We start from the raw sequence: 22,037 nt of genomic DNA on the forward strand, positions 1-22,037 counted from the left end.
GGCTCAGTGGATGGGAGTCTGCCTGCCAACGCAGGGGACACGGGTTTCATTCCTGATCCAGGAAGATCCCATATGTCTCAGGGCAACTAAGCCTGTGCCACAACTTCTGAGCTCGTGCTTTAGAGCCCTTGAGCCACAACTACTGAGCTGACATGCTCCAACTACTGAAGCCCATGCACCTAGAGCCTGTGCTCCACAACAAGAGAAACCACCGCAATGAAAAGCCCATGAATGGCAATGAAGCGAAGCCTCCGCTTGCCACAACTAGAGAAAGCCCACTTGCAATGATAAAGGCTCAGTACAACCAAAAAATTAAAAATAAATACATTAATTAATTTTTTTAAAAAAGAATAGAAGGAGGAAGCAGATGAATTCATCTCCACAGGTAAGAGAACTTACTATAAAAATTGTAATGAGAGCAGTGTAGTTGGTGTAAGATGAATAATTGACCAACAGAATTAAATATCCCTGTAAATGGCAGATGTACATTGGAACTTGCAAAATGTAAGGATGGGATTATTATGTGGGATAATAAGCTATCCTTTAAATGGTGCTGGCCATATTGACAGGCCATACAGAAAAATAATAATATTTCATATCATCATAACCAAAAGCAAACTTGAAATATCTTAAAGACCAAATATGAGAAACAAGTCACAAAATATTTAGAATTAAACATAGGAGTATATCTTTATGAAATCAAGGTAGGAAAAGATTTCTTAAACAAAACACAAAAGTACAAGTCATATATGAAAAGATTGACAAATTTGAACTCCATTAAAACCATAAACTTCTTTATGAGTAAAACTCATAAACAAGGTGAAAAGATAAACCAAAGAGTTGGTGAAATATCTGTAGCACATATAGCCAAACCAAAGAATTGGTATTCAAAATATACATGAAAAAGTTTCTACAATGAATACAAAGAAGGTAAACAACCAGTCATAAAAAATAGACAAAGGAGATGAATTAGCAGCTCTCAGGAGGAAATTGGTCAATAAATATAAGAAGGGGTATTCAACATCATAACTAATCAGGGAATGTGCACGCCCAGCTTGGCACAATTAACATGTATCTCTGATTACACTAAACATTGGTGAGAATGTGTGGAAATAGCATCTCTCTCATAAAATGCCAATGGAAATATATTTAAATCCTTTAAAATGATTTAACTTATTTGGAGAGCAGACTATCAATACCTAATAAAGTTGAAGAGGCACATATTTTACAACTCAACAAACACACCACGATGTGCTAGATTTAGAGAAATGTTTACACACTGCGCCAGGATGAATGAAGATTTATTGTTGCAAAAAAGTGGAAACCACCTAACTATCCTCAGTAGGGGAGATGATTGAGTGAACTGTGGGTTTACAATATAAAATACCATAAGCCATTGAAATGAATGAACTTGAGAGAGAGAGATATTTGTCAACATGGATAAATCTCAAAAAGTGTTCAATGATAAAACAAAGTTGAAAATATAGTATATCACTTATGTAAAAATTTAAACTTACAAAGGTAGTATATATTATTTATGTATTTGTGACTACGTATAATAAAATATGCTCGGAAATGATACCAATTTCAGAAGTTAGTAGAAGGGAATAGAGCAAAATGGGTGAGGAGCAGAAATTTGACTGTATGTGTAAAATTTTAAACGTTTTTGAAAGACATTAAGTAAATATGGGTCTCACTTCAATAGCATTTGTATTAAAACTGGGATAATAAAGAGAAGATTCTTAGGGACCTAAGAAAGGATAACACAAAATTAAAACAATTCAAAAAAATTAAAGCCACTCAGAGTAGATTTTTGAAACATATGCAATTAAGCTAGAAATCAAGAAAAAATGTAATCAAAAAATTCCTAACTATCTGGAACTTAAATAAGATGTTTCTAAATAATCTATGGATCAAAGAAGAAATCAAAATGAAATTTAGAAAAAAAATGCAACATATCAAAACTTTTCTAATACAGATACAGTAGCACTTAAGGAAAATTTAGAGGAGAAATGGCTGAAAACAACAATTTAAGCTTTCATCTCAAGCAACTAGGAAGAGAATAACAAATCAGACCTAAGAAAGGTAGCAGGAAGGAAATAATAAAAGAAAGAACAGATCAGATCAGACCAGATCAGTTGCTCAGTCGTGTCCGACTCTTTGCGACCCCATGAATCACAGCACGCCAGGCCTCCCTGTCCATCACCAACTCCCAGAGTTCACTCAGACTCACGTCCATCGAGTCAGTGATGCCATCCAGCCATCTCATCCTCTGTCGTCCCCTTCTCCTCCTGCTCCCAATTCCTCCCAGCATCAGAGTCTTTTCCAATGAGTCAACTCTTCCCATGAGGTGGCCAAAGTACTGGAGTTTCAGCTTTAGCATCATTCCTTCCAAAGAAATCCCAGGGCTGATCTCCTTCAGAATGGACTGGTTGGATCTCCTTGCAGTCCAAGGGACTCTCAAGAGTCTTCTCCAACACCACAGTTCAAAAGCATCAATTCTTTGGCGCTCAGCCTTCTTCACAGTCCAACTCTCACATCCATACCTGACCACAGGAAAAACCATAGCCTTGACTAGACGGACCTTTGTTGGCAAAGTAATGTCTCTGCTTTTGAATATGCTATCTAGGTTGGTCATAACTTTCCTTCCAAGGAGTAAGCGTCTTTTAATTTCACGGCTGCAGTCACCATCTGCAGTGATTTTGGAGCCCAGATAAATAAAGTCTGACACTGTTTCCACTGTTTCCCCATCTATTTCCCATGAAGTGGTGGGACTGGATGCCATGATCTTCGTTTTCTGAATGTTGAGCTTTAAGCCAACTTTTTCACTCTCCATTTTCACTTTGATCAAGAGGCTTTTGAGTTCCTCTTCACTTTCTGCCATAAGGGTGGTGTCATCTGCATATCTGAGGTTATTGATATTTCTCCTGGCAATCTTGATTCCAGCTTGTGCTTCTTCCAGTCCAGCGTTTCTTGTGATTTACTCTGCCTATAAGTTAAATAAACAGGGTGACAATATACAGCCTTGACGTATTCCTTTTCCTATTTGGAACCAGTCTGTTGTTCCATGTCCAGTTCTAACTGTTGCTTCCTGACCTGCATACAAATTTCTCAAGAGGCAGATCAGGTGGTCTGGCATTCCCATCTCTTTCAGAATTTTCCACAGTTTATTGTGATCCACACAGTCAAAGGCTTTGGCATAGTCAATAAAGCAGAAATAGATGTTTTTCTGGAACTCTCTTGATTTTTTCTATAATCCAGCGGATGTTGGCAATTTGATCTCTGGTTCCTCTGCCTTTTCTAAAACCAGCTTGAACATCAGAAAGTTCATGGAATCAACAATAAAAGTAAACAACAATAGAGAATATCAACAGAGATAAAAGTTAGGTCTTTGAAAAAATAAATAAAATGAATAAACTGCTGACAAGGTTGATCAAGAAAAAAGAGAGAAAGTACAAATTACTATTATCAAGAAATGAAAAAAAGAACAGCACTACAGATGCTATAGACACTGGAAAGAACAGGATGTATGAGTAACTTTGTCATTGTTGTTCACTTGATAAGTCGTGTCCAACTCTTTGTAATCCCATGAACTGCAGCACACTATCTCCCAGAGTTTTCTCAAACTCATCTCCACTGAGTTGGTAATGCCATCCAACCAACTTATCCTCTGTCGCCCTTTTCTCCTTCTGCCCTCCATCTTTCCCAGCAGCAGGGCCTTTTCCAGTGAGTCGACTCTTACACCAACGTATTTGATAAATTGAATAAAAAGAGGTAAATGTGACAAATTTTAAAATCTTTTGTTAGTAGTGTTGGGTATCTAAAATATTATCTTCTGTTCTTTTTTGTACCTTTAAGATATTTCTGAATTTTAAAACTTTTAAAGGGAAAGGTATAGAACATAATGTACAAGATTCTTCTTTCTGTGTTAACATATTTTGTGTATATGGATAGACCATTTCTTGAAGGGTATATATGAAACTGTTAGTGATGGTTGTCATGGGAACTGAGAACTTGGGGCCAGAAGAGAACTTATTTTTATCCTATACCTTTTAAAACTGATTTATCTTTTGTTTTACTACATGCATTTTATTTGTGTTTTTTTAAATATCTCGAAAGTTAGGTAATATAAAGTGGTAAAATAAGACAGCTTTACTTAGATCTGTCTCCCCTGCTCTGTAGCCCAGAGCCAGGCTCCCACGCTTCTATCTCTTGCTCCCTTCTGCCTCCCTCTTCACCCAAAGAACCCGATCCCAGTTCTGCAGAAATTCTACGGATTCAGACTGAAGACAAGGAGCAGCTGGTTAGGGAAGACAGAGAGAAGAAGAATGGACTAAGAGAATCAAATCCCAGGTCAGTGGTGGAGACATGGGCCTCAAGAAAGGACCTAAAGTGCTCGCTTCGGCAGCACATATACTAAAATTGGAACGATACAGAGAAGATTAGCATGGCCCCTGCGCAAGGATGACATGCAAATTTGTGAAGCGTTCCATATTTTTTAGATCAGTCTTACGGACTCTGTGGGAGAGGGAGAGGGTGGGGAGATTTGGGAGAATGGCATTGAAACATGTATAATATCATGTATGAAATGAGTCGCCAGTCCAGGTTCGACGCATGATACTGGATGCTTGGGGCTGGTGCACTGGGACGACCCACAGGGAGGGTATGGGGAGGGAGGAGGGAGGAGGGTTCAGGATGGGGAACACAGGTATACCTGTGGTGGGTTCATTTCGATATTTGGCAAAACTAATACAATATTGTAAAGTTTAAAAATAAAATAAAATTTAAAAAAAAAGAAAGGACCTAGAGATAAGGGATCAGGGACCCATGGAATGGGGCTGGCCCAGCTTTGAGAAGAAGGTAAAGACTATGTTCTTTTCCACCTTGAGATTCAAGGGAAACCAAAATTCCTAGGATCTAGAACTCAGGCCAATATTTTAGGATATTAGTTTTTATTAGTGTTATCATTTTCCTTTATAGTTCCATTTCAATCATTGTCCCACTCTCCCCATAAATCATCTAAATGTCTAAAGAATTTCAACACTTTGACATCTAAACCCTGTCTCCCACATTTCCTTTCACGTGCAATAGCAGAAATAAAAAAAAAAAAACCCTTGCCATTTGGTTCAGAAAATATGGTTATTGAGGTCATTTGGTTTTATCACAGGGATTTCTGTGGATTGGCCTAAATGCCTAACCACAACTTATAATTCACTAAAGATCTAAGCAACCAACTTAAAACTGGAGATAAGTTGGAAAACAATTTATTTTTAGGTGGGATTCAACCTCAACCCATGCATGAATCAGCACTTTCAACTGAGGTTATGTGGGCACACCTTTGCCTTAAACTAAATTTTAAAAGTATTTCTGATAGCTAATTTTCTGGTTGCTTCTATCTATTTAGCTTAGCGAGAAAAAAAAAAAAAATCTATAGCTATTTCCTCAGATTTTTAGAGTCCTCAGAGGTGGGGAAAAAATCCAACTTCATAGACAATAGGCAAAAAGTACAAACAGGCAAATTACAGAAAGAATGTTGCTGCTGCTAAGTCGCTTCAGTCGTATCCGACTCCATGCAACCCCATAGACGGCAGCCCACCAGGCTCTCCGTCCCTGGGATTCTCCAGGCAAGAACACTGGAGTGGGTTGCCATTTCCTTCTCCAATGCATGAAAGTGAAAAGTGAAAGTGAAGTCGCTCAGTCGTGTCCGACTCCTAGCAACCCCATGGACTGAAGCCTACCAGGCCCCTCTGTCCATGGGATTTTCCAGGCAAGAGTACTGGAGTGGGTTGCCATTGAAAGAATGTAAATGGAAATTAAATATGATGGGATTTTTACTAGTTATCAGGAAAATGCTAATTAAACATGCTATTTTTACCATCAGACTGGAACAGATTAAAAAGAGTAACAAATATTTAATTAGTGATGGCAAAACTATAAGAAAATTCCTATATCCTGTTGGATGGACATATTAATATTCAGTACTTTAATATTTAATACACACTTTTTGGGAAAGCAATTTGTGAGTGTAGCTGAGACTGGCATCTTATGTAAGGTGTTAATTACTGAAAATTGAAATATCGTGATATCAAAATATTAATGCTGTCTCATTTCACGAATAAATTTTGAAATAACGTAAATTACTCAACTTAAAATTCTTTCAAAAATTGCATAATTGTAAAGTTGGCATAATTATAGAGGTCAAATGAGTTGCAGATGGCATTTGCGCTACCTCCTTGACACTGCTACTCAAGCTGGTTAACAGAAATATCATCTTTGTCAAGTTAACTTTGATTCACACAAGGTTTTCAAAAGTTCACCCCTCAAATAAATTATTCCATACCTATCAATGTAAATGTCTTTGGACTGAGTAATTCCATGACTAAGAATCTAGGTTAATGACATTCTCATACAACTGAGGAAAGATACATATGTCCCAGAATGTACCTAAAGGCTTTTGAAAATGCCCACTAATTGAAGATTGTGTATTTGTACACTGGAACACCATATAGTCTTAGAAAAGACCAAGGTCCATCTTTATGTATGCTAACAGAAAAATGTTCACAATATATTAAGTGCAAAAACAAATTTATGAGGTACAAATTCTATTTTTGTAAACAAATACACACAAAATCCAGAGCAGAAAGAATTCGAATGTAAATAAAGCTCTTATAGTAGTTATCCCTGGGAAATGGAAGTTGGAGGAAGAGAGGAATTTTCACTTTTAAAATTTTAGAAACCTGTAACAGCTAGAATTTACTGAGTTTCTTCTCAGATCAGATCAGTCGCTCAGTCGTGTCCAGCTCTTTGCGACCCCATGAATCGCAGCACACCAGGCCTCCCTGTCCATTACCAACTTCCAGAGTTCACTCAGACTCACGTCCATCAAGTCAGTGATGCCATCCAGCCATCTCATCCTCTGTCATCCCCTTCTCCTCTTGCCCCTAATCCCTCCCAGCATCAGAGTCTTTTCCAATGAGTCAACTCTTCGCATGAGGTGGCCAAAGTACTGGAGTTTCAGCTTTAGCATCATTCCTTCCAAAGAAATCCCAGGGCTGATCTCCTTCAGAATGGACTGGTTGGATCTCCTTGCAGTCCAAGGGACTCTCAAGAGTCTTCTCCAACACCACAGTTCAAAAGCATCAATTCTTTGGCGCTCAGCTTTCTTCACAGTCCAACTCTCACATCCATACATGACCACAGGAAAAACCATAGCCTTGACTAGACGGACCTTTGTTGGCAAAGTAATGTCTCTGCTTTTGAATATGCTATCTAGGTTGGTCATAACTTTCCTTTCAAGGAGTAAGCGTCTTTTAATTTCATGACTGCAGTCACCATCTGCAGTGATTTTGGAGCCCAGAAAAATAAAGTCTGATACTGTTTCCACTGTTTCCCCATCTATTTCCCATGAAGTGATGGGACCGGATGCCATAATCTTTGTTTTCTGAATGTTGAGCTTTAAGCCAACTTTTTCACTCTCCACTTTCACTTTGATCAAAAGGTTTTGAGTCCCTCTTCACTTTCTGCCATAAGGGTGGTGTCATCTGCATATCTGAGGTTATTGATATTTCTCCCGGCAATCTTGATTCCAGCTTGTGTTTCTTCCAGTCCAGCGTTTCTCATGATGTACTCTGCATATAAGTTAAATAAACAGGGTGACAATATACAGCCTTGATGTACTCCTTTTCCTATTTGGAACCAGTCTGTTGTTCCATGTCCAGTTCTAACTGTTGCTTCCTGGCCTGCATATAGGTTTCTCAAGAGGCAGGTCAGGTAGTCTGGTATTCCCATCTCTTTCAGAATTTTCCACAGTTTATTGTGAGAGTTCTTCTCATGTGCTAGGCAAATTCTAAGCACTTCACTCAACTAAACTTCATAAGGACCCTCTGAGGTAGATGCTATTATATTTCTGGAAACAGATACAAAGAGATTTGCCCAGGGTTATATATCTAGTGAATTTGGAGCCAGAATTTGAACAGAGGTAGTCCATGTTGGAGAAGGCAATGGCACCCTACTCCAGTACTCTTGCCTGGAAAATCTCATGGACAGAGGAGCTGGGTAGGCTGCAGTCCATGGGGTCGCTAAGAGTCAGACATGACTGAGCGACTTCACTTTCACTTTTCACTTTTCACTTTCATGCATTGGAGAAGGAAATGGCAACCCACTCCAGTGTTCTTGCCTGGAGAATCCCAGGTATGGGCGAGCCTGGTGGGCTGCCGTCTATGGGGTTGCATAGAGTCGGACACAACTGAAGCGACTTAGCATAGCATAGTCCATGTTAAGCAACACTCTTAATTGCCATGCTAACAGTTTTCTATACTTTGTAGTGTACGGATGACTTTTAAAATAAAAAATATATAATTTTTGTCTTTTAAATATACAAATCTAGGGACTTCCCTGGTGTTCCAGCGGTAAAGAATCTGCCGTCCAATGCAGGGGACATGACTTCAATCCCTGGAACAGGAACTAAGAACCCACATATCACTGGACAGCTAAGCCTGTGTGTGGCAACTTCTGAGCCCAAACACAACAGGGACCCAGTAAGGCCAGAAAATAAAATTTAATTTAATTAAACATTAAAAAATTTAAATAATGATAATAATAAAGGCAACAGCACCTAGCATATGTGCGTAATAAAAGGATACCTCAAAAAAAAAAACAAATCTGGGGGAAAAAATCAGCCACGTTTTTGATTTTACAATTTAGGTTGCTGTGACACATATCATTATGGTAGGCAGAATAACAGGCTTCCCAGGTGGTGCTAGCGGTAAAGAACCCACCTGCCAGTGCAGGAGACAGAAGAGACCAGGGTTCAGGCCCTGGGTCAGGAAGATCCCCTGGAGGAGGGCATGGCAACCCATTCCAGTATTTTTGCCTGGAGAATCCCAAGGACAGAAGAGCTCGACGAGCTACCGTCCATGGGGTTGAAAGAGTCAGACACGATGAGTGACTTGGCAGGCACACAGGCAGAATCATGTTACCACCCTTCCCCTCCTTCAGATGTCCTATATCCTAATCTCCAGAACTTGTGGCTTTACATGGCAAAAGGAATTTTAGAGATGTGATTAAGATCTTGATGAAGATAGCCATGAAATTTAAAAATGCTTGCTTCTTGGAAGAAAAGCTATGACAAACCTAGATAGCATATTAAAAAGCAGAGACATCCTTTTGCTGGCAAGCATCCATATGGTCAAAGCTATGGTTTTTCCAGTAGTCATGTATGGATGTGAGAGTTGGACCATAAAGAAGGCTGAATGCCAGAGAATTGATGCTTTTGGACTGTGGTGTTGGAGAAGACTCTTGAGAGTCCCTTGGACTGCAAGGAGATCCAACCAGTCCATCCTAAAGATCAGTCCTGAATATTCATTGGAAGGACTGATGCTGAAGTTGAAGCTCCAGTACTTTGCCCACCTGATGTGAAGAGCTGACTCATTGGAAAAGACCCTGATGCTGGGAAAGGTTGAGGAAACTCTGGGAGATACTGAAGGAAAGGGAAGCCTGGTGTGCTGCAGTCCATGGGGCTGCAAAGAGTCAGACATGACTTAGTACCTGAACAACAAAGGGAGATAACCCTGGATGAACCGGGAGGGCCCAGTGTAATCACAGGCATTCTTAGAAGGAAACAAGGGAGGCAGGAAGTGCAGGGTCAGAGGAGGAGATGTGAACCCGGAAGCAGTGTCAGGTTAATAAAGACTGGACCAGCCACTGCTGACTTTGAAGATGAAGGAAGAGACCTTGAGCTAGGGAATGGGCAGCTCTAAAACCTGGAAATGGCAAGGAAACGAATTCTCCCTCAGAACCTCCTGCAAAAACAGTCCTATCAACACACTGATTTTAGCCCAGTGACACTTCAGCAGTCCAGAAACCTAAGAAAATACATTTTTATCATTTAAGCCACTAAATTTGTGGTAATTTGTCACACCAGAAATAGGAGACCAATATAACCATTAATTATTAACTTAATAATGATACAATCTGTAATAAAGATTACAGGACATTCTCTTCATGGAAAGTACAATCTTGAATGGGCTGAATTGTGCCCTCCTAAACTCCCCCAGTAGTGGTTTTCCCCTAGTAGGGGCAACCACTAGACCATTCAGGTATGATCTAAATCAAATCCCTTATGATTATACAGTGGAAGTGAGAAATAGATTTAAGGGCCTAGATCTGATAGATAGAGTGCCTGATGAACTATGGAATGAGGTTCATGACATTGTACAGAAGACAGGGATCAAGAACATCCCATGGAAAAGAAATGCAAAGAAGCAAAATGGCTGTCTGGGGAGGCCTTACAAATAGCTGTGAAAAGAAGAGAAGTTAAAAGCAAAGGAGAAAAGGAAAGATATAAGCATCTGAATGCAGAGTTCCAAAGAATAGCAAGAAGAGATAAGAAAGCCTTCCTTAGCGATCACTGCAAAGAAATAGAGGAAAACAACAGAATGGGAAAGACTAGAGATCTCTTCAAGAAAATCAGAGATACCAAGGGAACATTTCATGCAAAGATGGGCTCGATAAAGGACAGAAATGGTATGGACCTAACAGAAGCAGAAGATATTAAGAATGGTGGCAAGAATACACAGAAGAACTGTACAAAAAAGATCTTCATGACCAAGATAATCACGATGATGTGATCACTGACCTAGAGCCAGACATCCTGGACTGTGAAGTCAAGTGGGCCTTAGAAAGCATCACTACGAACAAAGCTAGTGGAGGTGATGGAATTCCAGTTGAGCTATTTCAAATCCTGAAATATGATTTCACTGTGAAAGTGCTGCACTCTATATGCCAGCAAATTTGGAAAACAGCAGTGGCCACAGGACTGGAAAAGGGCAGTTTTTATTCCAATCCCAAAGAAAGGCAATGCCAAAGAATGCTCAAACTACCACACAATTGCATTTATCTCACATGCTAGTAAAGTAATGCTCAAAATTCTCCAAGACAGGCTTCAGCAATACGTGAACCGTGAACTTCCTGATGTTCAAGCTGGTTTTAGAAAAGGCAGAGGAACCAGAGATCAAATTGCCAACATCCGCTGGATCATCAAAAAAGCAAGAGAGTCCCAGAAAAGCATCTGTTTCTGCTTTATTGACTATGCCAAAGCCTTTGACTGTGTGGATCACAATAAACTGTGGAAAATTCTGAAAGAGATGGGAATACCAGACCACCTGACTTGCCTCTTGAGAAACCTATATGCAGGTCAGAAAGCAACAGTTAGAACTGGACATGGAACAACAGACTGGTTCCAAAAGGAAAAGGAGTACGTCAAGGTTGTACATTGTCACCCTGCTTATTTAACTTATATGCAGGTACATCATGAGAAACACTGGACTGGAAGAAGCAAAAGCTGGAATCAAGATTGCTGGGAGAAATATCAATAACCTCAGATATGCAGATGACACCACCCTTATGGCAGAAAGTAAAGAGGAACTCAAAAGCCTCTTGATCAAAGTGAAAGTGGAGAGTGAAAAAGTTGGCTTAAAGCTCAACATTCAGAAAATGAAGATCATGGCATCCAGTCCCATCACTTCATGGGAAATAGATGGGGAAACAGTGGAAACAGTGTCAGACTTTATTTATCTGGGCTCCAAAATCACTGCAGATGGTGACTGCAGCCGTGAAATTAAAAGACGCTTACTCCTTGGAAGGAAAGTTATGACCAACCTAGATAGCATATTCAAAAGCAGAGACATTACTTTGCCAACAAAGGTCCGTCTAGTCAAGGCTATGGTTTTTCCTGTGGTCAGGTATGGATGTGAGAGTTGGACTGTGAAGAAGGCTGAGCACCAAAGAATTGATGCTTTTGAACTGTGGTGTTGGAGAAGACTCTTGAGAGTCCCTTGGACTGCAAGGAGATCCAACCAGTCCATTCTGAAGGAGATCAGCCCTGGGATTTCTTTGGAAGGAATGATGCTAAAGCTGAAACTCCAGTACTTTGGCCACCTCATGCGAAGAGTTGACTCACTGGAAATGACTCTGATGCTGGGAGGGATTGGGGGCAGGAGTAGAAGGGGACGACAGAGGATGAGATGGCTGGATGGCATCACTGACTTGATGGACGTGAGTCTGAGTGAACTCCGGGAGTTGGTGATGGAGAGGGAGGCCTGGCGTGCTGTGATTCATGGGGTCGCAAAGAGTCAGACACAACTAAGCAACTGAACTGAACTGAACTGAAACTCCCCCAGATCCATGTATTTAAATCCTAAACCCCAGTACCTCGAGTATGACTGTAGTGTAAGATGAACCTTTAAACAGGTGTGTGCGTGTGTGCTCAGTCATGTCTGCCTCTTTCCAACATCATGGACTACAGCCCATCAGGTTCCTCTCTCCATGGAATTTTCCAGGCAAGAATACTGGAGTGGGTTGCCATGTCCTACTCCAGGGGATCTTCCAGACCCAGGGACTGAAATGTCTCCTGAATTGGCAGGTGGATTCTTTATCAACTGCACCACTGGGAAGCCCAGTAGGTCACATGGGTGGGCTCTAATTTGATCTGACTAGGATTCTTATAAGAAGAGGAAATCTGGACACACAGAGAGGCCCCAGGGAGAGGGTATCCACACAGAGGAACACAGTTCGGATTCTGGTTTTGTTGATGGATTAGATCAAACACGAAAGAGAAAGAAAGGAACCAAGGATAACTTTAGGACTGGGGCCATATTTTGGCAAGGGGAGGATCAGGAGGTATTTTTGGGCATGTTACCTTTGAGCGCCTACTAGATATCCTTGGTAGAGATAGCAAGGGGGCACCTACATAAATATCTGAGTGTGGAGTTATGGGGAGAGGTGCAGACTTGAGGCACCAGTTTGGAACTTTCCGCTTATGGGCTGCATTTAAAGCTGGAGCCACAGGAATTCTCTGGTGGTCCAGTAGTTAAGAATCCACCCTGCAATGCAGGTGACGCAGGTTTGATCCCTGATGGGAGAACTAAGATCCCACCTGACACGGAGCAACTAAGCCAACAACTAGAGATCCCAAGGGCTGCAACTAAGACCTGATATAGTTAAATAAATAAAAATTAAAAACAGAAAACTGAGCCGATCCTCCCGGGGAATAAGTGCAGACTGACAAGCTGACAAGAGAAGAGGCTCATAAGCTGAACCCAGGGCCCCATATTTAGATTTGGAAAGATGAGAAGGACCCAGCAAGGAGACCAGGAAGATGCCAATGAAGCTAGAGGAGGACCAAGACCAAGGTGCTCCAGGAAGCCAGAGAAGAAAACGTCACCCAAAGCAAGAGAACACGGTTCTGGTCCTCTGTCAGTGCTGACACCAACATTGACCGCAATTTGTAGAAACTTCCCACTGGTCTTTAGGATGTTAGCAGAAGACCTTTGGAAGACAAAACTTTGAGGGGATCTTTGGGAATGTGATGAAGAGCGGGTGGGTAAAATAAATCCAAACATCTTGTACTTACTAAGAACAGCAAACAAAGATTAAAGAGCTGATTCTTCCATTCTAAAAACTTTTCATATGTCAGGTCATCAAACGCTCACAGCGAACACACAGAGCAAGCATTTGACCCCCTAATATGAGGAGGAGAGTGCTTCCCAGGTGGCACTAGTGGTAAGAACCCACCTGCCACTGCAGGAGACACGAGAGACTCGTGTTCTATCCCTAGGTCAGGAAGATCCCCTGGAGTAGGAAATGGCAACCCTCTCCAGTATTTTTGCCTGGAGAATCCCCATGGACCAAGGAACCCGGAGGACTACAGTCCATGGGGTTGCAAAGTGTCAGACATGACTGAAGCGACTTAGCATGCATTGAGAAGGACATGGGCTCACAGAGGGGGTTACACATCTGGGCAGAGACAGCAGAGATTCAAACCTGGCTCTGACCCCTGACCCCACTCTGTGCCACAGCATACCCCTCTTCTGCTGCCGAGGGCTTTCTGAGGGGTTCTGAGGGATTCCCTAAGAACCAAGGGGAAGGAAGAGGGGAAACAGCAGTGCTGCTCAGAGTTTTCCCCTCTGTCAAGATTCCAGTGCTATAGGAAGTTTACAAAGTGAGACATAGACGTCTTTGAACTTGCCAGGCTGATTTAATTTGCTATCTCCGTGCTGTTCCTGGCATGAGACTGCAGCTCACAAGGCTGCAATTTTAAAAGCCTGTTTGGGTGTATTCCTCAACTGAACTCCTCAATTCACCTCTCTCCAGGAGGGAGTGGAGCCAGCAGGAGGCCTCAGTCAGACTCATAAATTCCCCCTTTATTGCTTACTCTTCCAGGACCAGGAAATCCACAAGTGGTCATCCTGAAGCTGATGTTGCCCCCACTCTGGTGTTTTATGAGGGGGCAAGGGTGTTGGAGACGCCTGGGGCTGCAAGAAACAGGTAATGGTTTGGCCCTCACACCTCTACTCAAAAGACAATCACCTCCCAGACTCTGCTGTTGGTCCAGTGGATAAGAATCCACCTGCCAGTACAGGGTTCGATCCATGCTCTGGGTGGATTTAGAGTCCACAAGCCATGGAGCAACTGAACCCATGTGTCACAACTATTGAGTCTGTGCTCCAGAGCCTGTGCAGCTTCACTGCAACTAGAGAAGCCCAAAAGCACCCTATAGTCCGTGCTCCGAAACAAGAGAAGCCACTGCAATAAGAAGCCCGTGTATCAAAACTAGAGAAAGCCTGTGCCCAGCAACAAAAACACAGTGCAGCCATAAATAATATAAAAATAAAATAAAACAGCTAAGTTCTTAAAAAAAAAAAAAAAAGACAATCACCTCCCATCTCTCTGGCCCAAACCCCCATCTTCAGGTTTTTGTCGAGAGCTGTCAGAAAATCCCATGTCAATGGATGCTCAGCACTCCCTAGTCATATAGCTCCAGATTAGGTACTATTGTGCTTAGAAAATAAAATGGAACCTGACTCGGAAACAAAATGTGTTTTATAGACGTTTACTTTATAACTATCTTTGCAGAAACCTGTCTATTCCACAATTAAATAAGTAAGGCATGCATGGACTTATTTTTGTTCAGTGAAAAGTAGACAGTCTTCAGCATGGTTCTTTGCAGGCCTGTAATGAATTTCATAACCAAAAACTGAGGACAATCAATCCAAATGTTTAACTGTTTGAGGAAGCAAAACCCAACCAAACCTATTCACATGTTATAATGTTAAAAGAGAGAAAATCTTTCAGAATTTTGATTATCAAAGATCCACCTAGAATGTGCCTTTTTTTAATTTGCATTTTTTATTTGATAGTTCCTTTCAATCAAAGTTATGGAATAAAATCTCTTTTAAAGCTGCATGTATGAGCACAAAATAGTCATGGAGATGGTATATAAAAAGCCATGACTTTGATCATATGTCATTAATTTATTTTTTTGTTAGAATCGCTGAGAAAACAATAAAAAGCAGTCTTCCATCATTATTAAAATTGTCTATGGAAATAATAAAAGTTATTTAAAGTAAAATAATTGATGATATGCTTTAATTGGTGGTAATAATTTCTCCTAAGTAAATTACTAGACCAGAGTGTGCCTTTTAAAAATCAGATTTGGGGGGACTTCCCGGGTGGTCCAGTAGCTAAGACTTCGCACTCCAAATGTGGGGGGCCTGGGTTTGATTCCTGGTGGAGGAACGAGATCCCACATGCCACAACTTAAAAAAAAAAAAGATCCCGCATGCTGCAACCAAAGCTACCACGTGCCACAACTAAGACCAGGCTCAGCCAAATAAATAAATAAAAATAAACAAATAATAAAACAAAGATTTTTTTTCCTACTCTCAATGCTTAGGCCTGGCAATGTCAGTAGTTAGCTATGGGATCTGGGAAAGTCACACCCATTCTGAATCTCATTTGAGAAATAGGGATAAGACTATTTCACAAGAATATTATAACAATTAAATGAGAATATGTATATAAAAGTGCTTGATGTTAATATTATTAAAATTGCTTGCTGCTGCTGCTGCTGCTAAGTCGCTTCAGTCGTGTCTGACTCTGTGCAACCCCCTAGACGGCAGCCCACCAGGCTCCCCTGTCCCTGGAATTCTCCAGGCAAGAACACTGGAGTGGGTTGCCATTTCCTTCTCCAGTGCATGAAAATGAAAAGTGAAAGTGAAGTCGCTCAGTCATGTCCGACTCTTAGCGACCCCATGGACTGCAGCCTACCAGGCTCCTCCATCCATGGGATTTTCCAGGCAAGAGTACTGGAGTGGCTTGCCATTGCCTTCTCTGAACATTGCTTGCTACCTACTCCTAATAAAATGAGAATCTCTAAAATGCCTTCTAGATTTAAGATTTTATTATTAAGAACTAATTATTAAAGAGAGTCCTTTCTGAGACATATACTGAAGTAGTTTAGGATGAAATGATGTAACATCTGAGGTTTACTTCAAAGTAATCCAATGGGAACAGAAGGTTTGTGTTTTGAGTATTGTTGAATTGGGTTATGGGTGCATCTGACCTTTTTTTTTTTTAAACATTCTGTCTACATTTATGTCTGAAATTTTCACATTGAGAAGAAAAAAAAAGAAGGAGAAATTGAAGGGCAATTTCTATTATTTAGTCCAAGTGCTACTTAAGACTGATTTTGGGGAATTCCCTGGAGGTCCAGGATTTAGGACTCCATGCTTCCACTGCCTAGGGCCTGAGTTACATCCCTGGTCATGGAACTAATGATCCTTCAAGCCATGTGACATGGCCAAAAAAAAAAAAAGACTGCTTCTCATGAAAACCTGGCTATTAAAAGAAATGGTAGGGATTTTAAATGAATGCCAAAATGCATAAGAATTTAAGGACTTGATAATTTGATTGTTTTGGAATAATCTTTTAACTTATTTTTAACTAAAGGAAAACCATTTTAATTAAATATTAGGGAAAAAATCATATTTACTACATGATTTAAGATTATTAATGATGGGAATTCCCTGGCAGTCCAGTGGCTAGAACTCACCATTTTCATCCATATGGCTTGCAGGCACAGGATGGATTCCTGGTCAGGGAACTAAGACACCACAAGCTGAACGGCCAAATAAAAAAAGATTATTAACGATTTTTTTGTAGGGGCCACATTTCTTGGCATGTGGAATCTTAGTTCCCCAACCAGAAATCAAATCCACACCCCTTGCAGTGGAAGTGTGGAGTCCTAATCACTGGACAGTCAGGGAAGTCCCTCAGAGATTTTTTTTTCCAAAAGAAATTTCAGGATACGTTAACAATTTTCTATTTTTTAAGAACCCAATATTCTATCATATCTGTTATAGCCAATTAAGCACATAGCTACATATCAATATTTCAAATGGTGAGATGTTTGCTACTTCACTGACAAACTCTGTCACTAATTAAAGAGAACTTCACAGTAGCAAGTACATAATACACTCCCTTCCTTACCCTGAAGATGTGACTTCTCTAGGAAGTCTTCATGAGTTTCTTTTGTTTCTCCAGGTTTTGTTGATCGATACTCACTCCTCAGAGAGATCTTCCACCATCTAAAAATTACCTGCGATTGAACAGACTGAAGGTGAGATGAGTTAAAACCAATTGCAATGCCAACAGCCGAGTTTAGGTCTGGGGTCTTTAAAAAAAAATCACTATCTTGGAAGGCACATAAGGCTGTGTGTCCAACATCAGCCATAACTTCTAAACTGGTGTCACATCAAATTAAAAGTGAGGTCTGTGCATCAGGGAACATTTTCCTTAGAGATTAGGGGCACAAAACCAAAATGCTGGAAGGAATCTTAAAAAAATCTATCAAGTAAATTGATGCTTAAATCACCCAGAACTGAAAGGATAGGTGTTTCTGAGAACACAGATTCTTTACGTACAGGAGCCAATTCCAAAGTAAAAATTGCTTGGTTATCCTCCTCCTCCCTGTCCTGTCTACCAGGCAGACACAAGGAATGGATGTCTTTCTCATGGAGAATGACAGGTACTTGGACAGAGCCAGGGAAAACACCATCATGCCTTGACTGATGCATCAAAGTGTCGTTACCCAGGACACTTCTCGGTAATGGATCTGATAATGGTAATCTGATAATGCGTTTGACTGTTGCATTATCATGTTAATGATAATCTGATAATGCATGAGCATTTTGGTTTATCAGAAGCAACCTCTTTTCCACCGTTATGGACTGCAGTTACATTCAGTGTTGATTTCATGACAGTGAACTCTTTCTGCACCGGGGCTCCCAGGAACAGATGGGTAAGGAGATAGACAGTCCTGAGAAACTGGCTGGCTTCACAGTCCTGGGTTCTTCCCTCACTGGCATTACCATGTCAGGTTAAAAATGAGCTCAAGTTTCTACTCAAGGAGAAATAGTTAAGCAAGTGAAACTCACTAAGAGGCCTCCCTTTGTTTAGTTTCCTCTCGTCCACCCTGTCCATTCAGCACTCCTGGTGGTCCTCACAGATCCCGGTGCACCTCCTTGGGCCACTGCCCTGGTCTCTATCCATTCTCCTCTCTTTTCTGGAGGCCCTTCCTGGTGCTGGTCTGGGAAGCCCATCCCTGTAGCCTATGAACTGCACAACTTCCGTTCTTCCTCACTCCTTTCCCCTTGCCTGTGGGTCTGGTCATCAGCCAGCTTTCCTCCCCTTCAAGAGTTGCCTCCAAATGGCCTAACATCTCCTGAGGTCCCCTCCCTCCAATCTCCCCAACCACTCTCCATTTCTGATTTCTGAAAGATGGCGCAACTCTCTCTCAGGAGCAAAGAGACCCTTCATGCCATCTTACCTAGCTCCCTGCCCAACAGAAAGTAGGTCCTCAGAAAATACTCATGGGATGAACTAGTGAAGTTGCTCAGTTGTGTCCAACTCTTTGCGATCCCATGGACTGTAGCCTACCAGGCTCCTCCAATCATGGAATTTTCCAGGCAAGAGTACTGGAGTAGGTTGCCATTTCCTTCTCCAGGGGATCTTCCCGACCCAGGGATAAAACCCAGGTCTCCCGCATTGCAGGCAAATGCTTTACCGTCTGAGCTACCAGGGAAGCCCCATGGGATGGGATGAACTAACGAGTGCTTTTCACTTAGATTTTATTGCTAATCTCTACGGGAGCTTCCCTGGGAGTAGCCCAGTTGGTAAAGAATCTGCCTACAATGCAGGAGACCTGGGTTCCATTCCTGGGTCAGGAAGATCCCCTGGAGAAGGAAATGGTAACCCACTCCAGTGTTCTTGCCTGGAGAATCCCATGGACAAAGAGCCTGGCAAGCTAAAGTCCATGGGGTTATAAGAGTTGGACATGTCTTAGCAACTAAACCACCACCACAGGAGCTGAGGGGAAAATATGTACTTAAGTTACAGAGCTCCGTAATCTCACAAAACTGAGGTAGCTGATTCCTTTCAGAAAATCCCTTAGCCTTCCTCTTTTGTTTTTTTCCTGGCATGAGGCTCGCCAAAATCATTCTCTTAAGCATCTTTCTGCCCCATCTGCATAAAGTTAAGGGTTAATCAGTCTCCTAGGGCTACCATAGAAAAATACCACAGACTGGGTGGCATGAACAATAGAAATGTATTCCCTCACAGTTCTGGAGGCAGGAAGTCCAGGACCGAGGTGTTGGCAAGCTTGGTGTCTCCTGAGGCCACTCTCCTTGGCTTGCAGGTGACACCTCTCACTGTGTCCTCACACGGCCTTTCCTCTGAGCATGTGCAACCCTGGTATCTCTTCCTCTTTCTTTAAGGACACTGGTCCTGTAGGACTAGGGCCCCATCCTTATGACCTTATTTAACTTTATTTAGTTCCTGAAAAGTCCTATCTACAAATACAGTTTTCAACATAAGAATTTAAAAAGTGTGTTAGTCACTCAGTCACATCCAACTCTTCATGAACCCATAGACTATAGCCCTCCAGGCTCCTCTGTCCAGGGATTTCCCAGACAAGAATACTGGAGTGGGTAACCATTCCCTTCTCTAGGAGATCTTCCTGACTCAGGGTTCAAAACTGGGACTCCAGGATTGCAAGCATATTTTTACCATCTGAGCCACCAGGGACACAATTCAATCTATTAAAAAAGGATATCAGGAGTTACAGTAGAAGAGCATGAATCTTGGAGCAAAGATATACCTAGCCCATTTACTTAATCTCTCTGTACTTCTATTTTAATTTCCATTTCCTTCTATTAAGTATCTTTAAAATTAATATTAAATATTATGACAAATATTTCCTTTCTATTGGATATGCAAGGTCATTTGAATCTAACGCTGGGTTCTTTATGCACATAATCTAGAACTTGTAGGACTAGCTGTGAACTCAGAAATAATTTAGTCCATTTCCTGCCACTCATCTGAATGAGGAAAACACTTCAAAGAGGTTACGTGAGAAATGATAGGTATCCCTCCTTACATTCCCAGTGAATTTATAGCTTTTGCCTGGACATGAAGGAACTCAGAGATGAAATGATAGGTGAAAACTGACTTTATTTAGAGAAAAACACACTTCACAGACAGTGTGGGCCATCTCAGAAGCTGAGGGGCCTCACAATATGGCATGGTTAGTTTTTATGGGCTGGGTAATTTTCTAATGAATGGGAGGGTTATTCCAACTATTTTGGGTGGAGGGGACAGAGATTTCCAGGAATTGGGCCACTTTTGACCTCTTATGTTTGGCCTCAGAACTGTCCCGGTACTGGTGGGTGTCATTTAGCATGCTAACGTATTACAGTGATCCTACAATGAAGCTCAAGGTCCACTGGAAGTCTACTCATCTGCCACCTTGGATCTAGCTGGTTCTAACCAGTTTGTCAAGTCCCATTCCTTTAAAGGTTGTGCTCTGACCGCTTCCCTCCTGTTTCACCTGCGGCCTATACCTACCAGATGTTATCTTACAATTGAATTCTAACAGAAGAAAGACAGACATCGCAGGAGTCCAAATCATGTTTCTGGAAGCTCAGTGGAGTGCCCCGCAGCCCCAACCCACTTTAACATTCTACAGGAAACTTCACAGCAAAGTTTCTCTCTGGGGCAAGTGCTCCTGTTATAATGATCTAATCAGCTACCCCTCTAGCCAGATCAAGCAACTATATTGTAGGTAAGATGGAAAATTTTGGAACACATGGAGTTCTAGACAGGATGCGACCCTAGAAACATTTGATTACTGAGCCTACTTATGTTGTTCAAAAAAATGCGGAAAGACACCTTACAGCCTTACTTGTAGCTTCATATCTTGCACATCAATCATTTCATCAATTAAAAATTATTTCTGACATTCCTTCTGCTAATTAATTAAACCCTCGGGGACTGATTTAGAAGGCAATATTTGAAGTGCTTGTTGTAACAGCCTCAGAAGGGAGGTTCCTCAGGGCACAGACTCAAGTTACCTTGCAACACAGACAAGCATCCTACTGGCTCCTCTGAGGTATTTAAAGTAAATGCCTGAGAATAGAACACTCGCCTAAGGAAACACAGCTGACTAGAACCAGAAGCCAGCCTCCTCACTCCTCACTCGCAAACACAGGGCTTGTTGTGAGTCACAAAGCTCTCTTTACATAAAATCTACACTGCTCTGTGTATCAGAGCAGTTCACAGAAATCTGACCCTCAGAACCATAACTTAGCCTGGTCAAGACTCTATTATGTGAGATATTAAAACTTGTTAAAAGGACTACCTGGTGGTCTAGGGATTAAGAATCCACCTTGCAATGCAGGAGACATACGTTCGATCCCTGATCAGGGAACTAAGATCCTACGTGCCACAGAGCAACTAAGCCCGTGTGTCGCAACTACTGAAGGCTATGTGCTCCAAGCCCGTTGTCGTTGTTTGGTCTCTAAGTCATGTCTGACTCTTTGCGATCCCATGGACTGCAGCATGCCAGGCTTCTCTGTCCATCACCATCTCCCTGAGTTTGCTCAAACTCATGTCCATTGAGTCAGTGATGCCATCCAACTGTCTCATCCTCTGTCACCCCCTTCTCCTCTTGCCCTCAGTTTTTCCCAGCATCAGGGTCTTTTCCAATGAGTCAGCTCTTCGCATTAGGTGACCGAAGTACTGAATCATCAGAGCCATGCACCAAAACAAAAGATCCCTTGTGATGCAAGAAGATCCCCCATGCTGTAACTAAGACCCAATGCAGCCAAACAAATATTCTTTAAAAAACATATTAAAACAGA

At 41.5% G+C, this 22,037-nt stretch overlaps 1 protein-coding gene and 1 non-coding gene across 4 annotated transcripts in view; one reads left to right on the forward strand and one right to left on the reverse strand.

Moving 5' to 3' along the window:
- Positions 1-22,037, reverse strand: part of FBXO36 (F-box protein 36) — a 102,203-nt gene that overhangs the window by 24,076 nt on the left and 56,090 nt on the right. For all 3 annotated transcript variants that reach the window (XR_011467379.1, XM_005887037.3, XM_070385591.1), the window contains exon 2: positions 17,329-17,437. Coding sequence is in view for 2 of the 3 variants with exons in the window: in XM_005887037.3 (XP_005887099.1) it covers positions 17,329-17,437 (109 nt within the window). In the remaining variant the exon portion in view is untranslated. The remainder of the gene's footprint in view (positions 1-17,328; positions 17,438-22,037) is intronic.
- On the forward strand, positions 4,393-4,499 carry LOC138985067 (U6 spliceosomal RNA). The gene has a single exon (XR_011462305.1). It is a non-coding gene; the product is annotated as a U6 spliceosomal RNA (small nuclear RNA).

This window comes from Bos mutus, chromosome 2 (genome assembly GCF_027580195.1).
Source record: "Bos mutus isolate GX-2022 chromosome 2, NWIPB_WYAK_1.1, whole genome shotgun sequence".
In the NCBI taxonomy this organism is placed as follows: domain Eukaryota; kingdom Metazoa; phylum Chordata; class Mammalia; order Artiodactyla; family Bovidae; genus Bos; species Bos mutus.